The sequence below is a fragment of the Suricata suricatta genome, chromosome 3 (genome assembly GCF_006229205.1).
Source record: "Suricata suricatta isolate VVHF042 chromosome 3, meerkat_22Aug2017_6uvM2_HiC, whole genome shotgun sequence".
Lineage (NCBI taxonomy): Eukaryota > Metazoa > Chordata > Mammalia > Carnivora > Herpestidae > Suricata > Suricata suricatta.
The window spans coordinates 132,955,256-132,964,912 of record NC_043702.1 but is presented as its reverse complement, the minus strand read 5'-3'; the positions used below and the strand labels follow the sequence as shown (position 1 = coordinate 132,964,912).

Below are 9,657 nucleotides of genomic sequence, written 5' to 3'. Positions count from 1 at the left end.
TTTGTGGGCCCAGTTCTGGGTTCTCCATTCTGTTCCATTGGTCTATGTGTCTGTTTTTGTGCCAATACCATACTGTCTTGATGATGACAGCTTTGTAGTAGAGGCTAAAGTCTGGGATTGTGATGCCTCCCGTTTTGGTTTTCTTCTTCAATATAACTTTGGCTATTCGGGGTCTTTTGTGGTTCCATACGAATTTGAGGATAGTTTGCCTTTCAATGAAACAGAAGAGGTGACATCCGTGGGCACTGCATATAGTAAGGCTAAGTGCTATTCCACGTAATTTATGTCATGTGTGTGCGTATGATCTGAAATGAATTGCTTATTGTTACCATGGTCAAAGAACTGTGGAAATCCTAAGATCTATATTTTTAAAGGAAATATAATTTAAAAAATGCCTTTCTTGGATAATTGTTTTAGGAGGATTTATATAGGTCTTATTAGTATCAGGATTTTTCATTTACCCAGTAGGTAGCTTTGTTGCACAGACCGTGCTTTTGAGAATCATTTTTAAATAGGCGCCTTGAACATAAGTATTAACACAGGGCAAAGGCATTTAACAAAATACCTGTTGGGGATAGTTCAGTATAAAAGTGAGCAAACAGTGTACAAATACAGATTTTGAATACCAATGAGCCAGAGAAGAATTAGAACAAGCAGTAGAGAAAGAAATGTCTAGTGGCCTGATGGGGTATTTTTGGCTTGGTGGAAATCTCAAGGCTGTGCTTATTAGTACAGAATAATAAGCATTATTAAGATAATGCTTCCTACTAATGTTCCCCACTGGGTAACAGGTTGGGTCCTGAAGCCGCATCTGTGAGCTGTGTTCATCTACCCGCCCAGTCCTGAGAATCTCACGTGAATGTAGAGGACAGAAGGGCAAGGATGCTGGGGTTGGGGTGGGGGGCAATTCTGGGCACCAGACTGGCGGTCCCTTTCTGGTTCTTCTCAGCTGAACCACAGAGTCATTTGGGGGAAGTCAGAATGTTTGGTTCTTCTTGCTACAAAATATAACCATCAAATAGACTATTGATGAGGAAATGGGGGAAGGAGTAACCTATGCAAATAAATGATCCATCAGAATTTGTAACCTGAATTTTCACGTCGAATTTAAATTTTTTACCTGTAAATTAAGGTTTTAATCTGTTGGGACTATGCCTGCTTAATACAAATGATCGATGAGATTAGTTTTATCATTTGTCTGAACTACATCCAGGACCTTCTAGACAACCATTCAGCAGAACCTTGAGATTCCATTTTGTCACTGTCCTTATTCATTTGAAAAAATGTTTTTGTGTGTGTTAGTGATCATCCTTGCATTGCAATAAAAACGATAAAGGCAAAGCAAACCAGTATTCATTATGTAGGTCACATGTAGATGAAAGGAATGTGTACGTGGTCATAAACATGAGTTCTAGCAAACGGGTCTGTCTGCAGTTAGTTCCGCGGATCTCTCTGTGTACTGTGTGTGTGCTGTGATTACAGACCGCTGGATCGGGCTGTCCATCCCGTGGCCCGGCCTTCTCAGCGTTTGGGATTCACTCAGCAAACACCCCCAAGGTCTCCTTTGTGCCGAGCATCCAGTGCGTTGCCAACAAGGTCCCGAGAGAAAGGATGGGGTCCGAGTTCTCCCAGGGCTTCAGAATTCCGCATCCTCAGAACTCCCTTTGTAGTGAACGTGAGTATTGGGTGCCTCGCTTTCGCGGGGAGGCTGGGGGGCTCTCACTTTCCAAGTAGAAGGCAGAAGGAAGCTGTTTGTGACCGAGATCTAGAGGTCATTGACAGCTTTAAACCTTTTGGGGGGAGTTACCTTTCGAAAATGTTTATTGTATTTTTACACCTTAAATCGACTTCCTAAATTTACCTTGCATGTCTCAGTGACATTGTACTCCAGGTGAACAATTACGTTGTTATTCTGGGAGCAAAGCAAGTCTCTGTGGTCATTACAAGTGGAAACCTAGAAGTTAAAACCTCTGGCAAAAGCTTTCGAATTGTTGGATTTGTGCCTCCCCCCCCCATCTCTGCTACCATTTTACTGTTCCTTCTTCCTTCTCTCGGATGCTTTTAGTTCTCAAGTGTATTTTTATTTATTTACATTCCCTCCTTTGGTGAAACTGTAAACTATTACCCCTTGCTAGCAGTGAATCTGCCTGAAGTTCCTTTTCCTCCCCCGTCTCTGAGAAGTCATGAGTTGGGACACCACAACAGCAGACCTGCTTGGATCCCGCTGTCACGAGGGTCTTGGGCCAGCTAGGCGCCGGCACCGAGCCCAGCAGCCTGTGGAGTCCCGCAAGCTCTCTGCCTTTATTTTCTGCCGGTTTCTGGATAGTCACCGTTGAGAGTAAAGCGAGGGGATTCTTGCTTTTCAAAGTGAATATGATAGTTCAATAAATGCCAGTCCAAAAATAGTTACTAAAAGCAGTTGAAAAGAAGGTGGATAAGCTAATTAAGTTCCTGACATTTAATATGCAGGATACCATGATTCTTGTTTCTTTTCTTTCTTTCCTTCTTCCTCTCTTTTAATATTTATTTTGGGGGGGAGAGTACATGTACGCACAAAGTGGGTGAGTGGGTGGGGGTGGAGGGAGGGAAGAGAGGAAATCTTAAGCAGGCTTGACTTGGAGCCCCACTCGGGACTTGATCTCACGAACCCCGAGACCATAATCTGAGCCAAAATCAAGATTCAGATGCTCAACTGACTGAGCCACCCAGGTGGCACGTTTTGGGACCCCCTTTTTTTCTCTTAAATTTGTTTTTGTTGCTCTGTTTTCGTGTATTAAAAAAATCACATTTCAGGGCACCTAGGTGGCTCATTCGGTTAAGTGTCTTAACTTTGGCTCAGGTCATGATCTCACGGTTCATGAGTTCGAGCCCCTCGTCGGACTCTGTGCTGACAGCTCGGAACCTGGAGCCTGCTTCAGAGTCTGTGTCTCCCTCTCTCTCTGCCATTCCCCTGCTCATGCTCTCTCTCTCTCTCTGTCTCTCTCTCTCTCTCTCTCTCTCTCTCTTTCTCTCTTTCAAAAATAAACATTAAAAAAGTTTTAAGTCACATTTCATATTTTATCCTGTAATTATATTTTGTGCCTACTACCAAAAGTAATCTAGAAAAAAATCTATGTCATAATTGAAATAGATCTGATGATACTCAGTAATCTAATGGGATACTGCAGTCTGCTTGCTAGTCCCTTACAGGAGAAGTTAAGTGAAGGAATTATTTCTGCTAAACAGTTTTTATGCTAATTATTTTAATTGATTATAGTAAATCCTCAGAGGATTTCTGTAAGTAATCAGTTACCGGTGGATTCATGTGATGAGATTATATATATTTTTTATAAACACTCTTAAAGTCAGGCTCATCTGTATTAAGTTGCCATCATTAAACTCGGTTCTTTCCATTGCACACTATCATTTCTCTTTGCCCAATTAAAGTTTTTTAAGCAAGCATTAAAAAATTTCTCTCTACACTGTATTATTTTATTTTTTTTTTTTTGAGAGAGAGAGAGACAGAGCAAGGGAGGAAAGGCAGAAAAATAAGGAAAGAGAATCCCAAGCAGGCTCCACATGGTCGGTACTGATGTGGGGCTTGAACTCACAGACTGGGAGATCATGACCTGAGCCAGAATCAAGAGTCAGAGGCTTAATTGACTGAGCCTGTTAGGTGCTCCTATGCTGTAGTTTTTTAAGTGGAACTTAAACTGGGAATAACCAAGGCCTTTAGAATGATTGTGGATGCAGTTTTATGTTTTTTGTGTACTTATGTATAGAATCCTGAGTAGAATTTTGTGTTTTCTTACCAGTAATCTGTAGTCAAACTTTTTATTGATGTATTTATTAGAGATGAGTATATAGAGCCACCACAGTGACTCATTTGACCCTGTCTGTCCTTATGTAAGTGCCTTTTACAAGCACTAACGGCGGAATTCCATTTCTTCCTTGTCACAGAAAGCTAAAACTCTGGCCATGTCTGCCACTTCCTCTGGGTTTGCCGATTTCACTCCTCCATCCATCTTAAGGTCTGGTCTTCGAACATCACCTTTACCACCTCCATCTCTGTCGCCTGGAAAGTTCCTTCCCACTTCTTTGCGACTTAAGGAAACTAGAATTTCATTCATGGAAGAAGGCGTGGCCACAAAACAGACTGCTGAAGTAAGCATGATTGTAGTTTGAACCAAAAAGACTTACTAAGAATATAATAGCTTTTACAAGTGAAAAGGCAAACCCATTTAAAAGACATCACTATAGATTTTTGTTTGCAGTCTCACAGAGAGTCATGAAATCAGAAAACATTAGTTCAGAAAGGAACTCATGGTCTTGGCTTAGCCAAACCCATCGTGTACAAGTGCAGACAATACAGCCCAGAAGCACCATGTAACTTGCCTGTAGTCAGACAGCTGTGCGGTGGCGGGAGCCTCCTAATTCTCAGGCGGTGCTTTGTCTCTCCCCTTCCTCCATGTTGCCTCTCATGCTAAGCCCCTCCCTGGCTGTTCAGGTGCGTTATTTTTTGGGTGGGTTCGCAGGACACCGTTCGGCGGCAGTGGGTCATCTTCTTGTGTTTAGTCTTTTGGAAAAACTGTCTTGTTACCAGTTAGGGAGACATTCGCAGCCGTGTACCTGTATCCGTTCTTTGAGAGAATGGACTTAGGAAGAAGTGAGTGTTGACTGAGGAGAGAATCTAGAGAAATAGCAGACATGGAAAGTGGGGACAGCTGAGGCTCGACTGTGATTTTTTTTACTCATGAATGTTCCCCTCCCCCAAAACCATTCCTTGACAGGGTGCAGATGACAGCAGAACAAAAGTATCCCTCGCTCCCCCTTTCCATAAATGCGGAGCCCCAGCGGAAAGCAGATGGCTAAGGAGCAAGACGGCAGCCTCCTCCCCGGACAGTCCTGAGAAGGACCATCAAGAAACGGACCTGAGATCTGAGGACACAGCCTCACAGAGTTTGGAGAAACTGGACGTGAGCAAAGAACGTAGCGGTACTTCAACCAGGTCGGACCAGACCACCTTGGAGTACCAGGAGGCGCCGTCCCCAGGAGACTCTGAAGAACTTTTTGTGGCCTCAAAGCCAGCGAGCTCTTCCACAGAACTAATGACTAATTTCACTGAACCGACCGAGAACCACAGTGATAAAGACGGTCTTGAATCAGAAGTAACTCCTCCAGACCTGGAGAAACAAATGGGTAAGGACTCATTTCCAGATATTCACAGAACGTGTAGTAGAACCCTTCCATCATAAGAAGAGCATCGGGACTGAGTAGTTTCAGGGTACTAGCTTGTGGACACAGTGTGCACGCGGGACTCCAGGCTCTCTTCTCCCATGGGAAGTGCCAGTACGAACCCCACAGACGAACCGGGGGGTTCGTTCATTCCTTCTCGTCACTGTCCCTACCGCCAGAACAATCAAGGGACAATCAAAACAGACGTCCAAGGGCCATGAATTTATAGCTTTACGTTTATTTATCCATCAAAAAGATTTTGAGCCCCTCACGCCTGCACAGCAGGTGGGCGCTTTTTGTGTGGGTCGGGGTGGAGGCTCAGACAGTGAGTGGAGCAGACACGGCCCTGCCCATTAGTAACTTGGAGCCTAGTGGACTGCAGATCAAGAACAAGCACGCCCACTGTTGTGGGATACTCCTTGCTGGAGGTGGCCCACAGGGGCCTGGGGAGCCCCAGAGGAGAGAGACTTGGCTGAGAATTGCATCCGAAAGTTAGTCCCTTCTTTTATGTTTCGAGCCCTTATGCTGTTTTAACAAGCATACTTAAAGGAAACTCCTGACTTTAAATTTGTTAAAGTAAATACCTCTATAAAAATCTGTGTCCTAGTAGTTTCTTTAGGGGCTAGGGCTCTGATGTCTGTTTCAGAAACACAAGCATCAGTAATTTCTCTGAGAGCCCAGGACTGTCCCTGTGAACAGCATCTGTCCACAGGTTTACGTCACTTTGGATGTGCTCTGTTCCACTAAAATATTTGATAAAACAGATGAGGATGTTCATGGCAGTATCTTCATTGATGGTTCCTTAAAAGACTAGGCAGTCTCAAAGAGAAACTTCTGTTGTTCTCACGGGAGATCCTAAGGCACAAACTATGGAGTAAAACAGACTACATTTGAATCTCAGCTCCTTAGTAGGCCTGGGATAAGATATGACCGTGTGCCTCTGTTTCCCCGTCTGTAAAATGGGGAGGACAGTTCGGCCCCTCGGACTGCTGAGGACTGAGTGGGTCACTCCCGTACAACACTGGCACGTGAAGCCAAAAGCGAGAGGTGGTGGGGTGAGGGGGCTCATGGACCGAGCTCAGAGAATTCGAAGAACCTGTTGGCATTCTGATGCCGAGGGAGTAAAGCTAACAGTATAAAAAAGCAGACCCGGCAAACTTCATCGAAATTAATTTTTTTAAGAAGGACCGTGAGGAATCACTAAACATTTGGCCTAAGTCATTGTAAGTGTTCTCCCCCGCGTGATTTCCAGGCCCTTTGGAAGAGGCGGCTGCAGAGGCAGAACCTGCAGAGCTCAGCCCCTCGAGCGCCGTCCACGGAGTGGAAGGTTCGCTCTGTGCACCAGCGGCCCACGAAGGGTAAGCTCACAGAACAGTTCCCGTGTTAAGAAAGTGTAATAAAACGGTGAGCCAGTGGTTTAATATTCGCTTCATAGATTAGCTTTTATTTTAGATCTTGGATCTTCCCACTCCGGCAACGGTTTCCATTAGGAAGCGGTTTCCGTCGGTACAAGTGTGTTACTTGGCAGTTACTGTGAGTCCTAGAATGAGACTAGACATTTCCCGAGTATATGAAGTCATGATGAATTAAGGCAGATCTCCTTTTCTACTCTTTGGTGATTCCATTTTTGTTGAAGACCGGAGTGTGATTTCTGGCCATGCACTCCTCCACACCCTCCATCTCCGGCGGCTTCAGGCCGGTGAGCTGTGTCTGCGGTAGCACAGGATGGAGTCGAGGGGACGTGGCCCAGAGGCCGTGCTGTTCCTGCCCTCCAGAATACGAGACTCCGGCCCAGTTCGGGTTTTGAATGACTGCCTGCAGCACCGTGCCCCCCGCCCCCAGTTTTATTCAGTGTTTGCACACGTGGGCACCATCCCAGGTGATGTCGGGGTGCTCTCCGTGTGCTCCATCAGTTTATGGTCTGCGACAAGACAGGCAGGCGGCTTGTATTAGAATATTGATCCGGGCACCACGTCCCTGCTTGAAAGTCAGCCGAACTAAGCAGGGAGGCGATGGACCGGCCGGCAGCAGCGCCTCAGTCTGCTCGCAGGGCGGACGCCTCAGCTGGACCCTGAGCAGGCTGTTGCCGAGGACACAGGAAAGGGGCCGCTTTGGTGATCGGGAAGCAGCGAGGGTGAATGGGCGCACACTCGGTGTGAGCCTTTAAGATGCTGTCCACGGTCGCCGCTCTGTCGGGCCTGAGGGAGCCCACCGAGCCCCCACAGAAATCAGGATCGTGACGGTCGCGTCTCCGACGTGACCGCAGTCGGTTCCCTTCCGAGAATCTTCGCCTGGCCTTCGTGGGAGAAGTGGGAGGGCAGAACATGAAAGCATTACCTACATTGTTTTATTATCTCTTTCTCAGTTTCTTGCTATTTAGTGAAAATAATATTTATTGCAGTGGGTTTGACAGTTAATTGCAACAGTTGCAAAGCAAAGCACGGTCACGTGACAGACTTTGTGGTCACTGGGAATCATCTAGGCGGAGAGTCCCCATCATGACAAGCTATGTCTTTTTTAAATATAAATTTCTCGGTGGTTGGTTCTTGGTTATCTTAACATTGTGAGAGAAGTCTGAAGAATACATCTATGAAATAAATATATATATTCCAAATGCATGCTTTTTCTTGAATTTATTTTATATTTTCTTTTGTCCCCTCTCACAAAGTCAGCATGCTTTAGTTGGGTTTCGGGGAAAGGCCGGCTCAGCGTAGGAAGGGATCACTGTCCCTGTATTTCCAGAACTTAACTTTCATCAAGTGATACAGGTCCTGTCGTCTCCCTCTGTTTTATCATCCTCTTTTCACATAACGCTGAAATACTGAACCTGACTTTACTGAGGACATAGGCCATACTCCATAATACCCCATGGACTGACTTCAGGATGTGCCCACAGATAATTTAAAAACCGGCCTAAGGCTAATTGACATTGATCAGCATCTTCAAGAATTTTACTTGTAATTTAAGGGCGTGCCATTGTTGCCGGCAGAGTAAAGTCCTAGAAGATGAGAGCACCAGATACAGCATGGCCTGTGTCTGAGTTCACCTACAGATGTCACAGTGTTCTACAAAGTGGACTCGGGTGGCATTTGGTTCTCTGACCCTCGGTTTCCATTACCAGTAGGACACGTAGTAGGGAGCAGGGTTAACCCAGGTGAGAGCAGGAGGGGCCTTCTTACATGCTCACGGGCGTATTTCTGTTTCTGAAGGAAAGTCCTCCCCCTGAAAATGCGAGCACCAGTTCTGGACGAAGGAGGAGTGTCTGTGGAGGCTGGCACCTCTTCACGCAGAGCAGGTAACCGTAAACGTGTGCAGTATTTTGACTTCAGAATTATTTCTTTATAGTGTTGCAGGAGTGCTCTAAGAACAAAGGAATCTGTTCTCTAGGTTTTCTTATCACAGTTCTTCCTCTTAAGGCATTCTGTGCTCTGATAGTAGACTGGTCTTAGAATGGATTTGGTGGACATACTTTCCCTCAGGACATCAAAGAAGAGTAAAATAAGGCAGCAGTCCCCAGCCAGACCGCACACGCAAATGACTGCATTTACACTAGGGAAGTTAACGAATATATAGAATTCATTTGATTTTTTTTTTAAATCAGTGAATTCTTTTTTATAGAGATGAGGAAGATACATTTTCCTCAGCTTACAGGTGGGTTTGGGGAAAGCAGGCATCTTGAATGCCGGTGCCCAGAACTTAGCATTTTGTGAGATCACCTGACAATACTATGTCACGATGTTATTGCTGACTCCCCTGCACACCGCATCATGAATAGGGATTAGGACAGAAATGAACAAACTTGTTTTTTCCCCCCTCATTAAGAATGTAATATATTTTTTAAGTTTATTTTTGAGAGTGAGAGAATCAGAAGCAGGTTCCACGTTGTCAGTGCAGAGCCTGATATGGGTCTGGATCCCAGCATCCACGAGATCGTGGCCTGAGCTGAAACCAAGAGTCTGCTGCTTAGCCAAGTGAGCCACCCAGGCGCCCCTAGAATGTCATGTGTGTTCACTGTAAGATCGCCAAGGAAATCCCCGTAACCTCGTCATCTGCTTTAAGGATCCATTATGGACAATTTAAAGTATCTTTTCTGGGTTTCTGTGTGTGTGCATCTTTTCCTGCTTATGTTGAAAGAGAAGGTAAGTGGGGAGGCTTTGGTTGATTTCATAACCGAGTCCTGCACTTTAAAAATACATAAAGGCTACAGGCTGTCTTTGCTTTGTCTATAAAATATTAATACCTGTAAGTGTTAATAAAAGCTCAATTAAAAAATAAAAGCTCAATAAATGTTAGCAATGATGATAAATGATCGCCAGTTTAATCCCAAAGGAGCAACCTATTTTCTCCAGTTAGCAGTATACTGATGACAGTTCCCTATGTCGCTAATCGAGTTTAACCCTGTCCTTCCAGTGGCCCTAGCAGTGTTTGCTAGTGTGGACGTCT

The 9,657-nt window shown here is 45.0% G+C and overlaps 1 protein-coding gene across 1 annotated transcript in view; it reads left to right on the top strand.

Annotated features, from left to right (window-relative positions):
- The window catches only part of LOC115287095 (protein ELYS-like), a 61,002-nt gene that overhangs the window by 41,964 nt on the left and 9,381 nt on the right, over positions 1-9,657 (top strand). Inside the window, 5 exon segments of the mRNA XM_029933361.1 lie at positions 1,483-1,675; positions 3,940-4,143; positions 4,770-5,178; positions 6,467-6,572; positions 8,424-8,509. Coding sequence (XP_029789221.1) covers positions 1,483-1,675; positions 3,940-4,143; positions 4,770-5,178; positions 6,467-6,572; positions 8,424-8,509 — 998 coding nt within the window.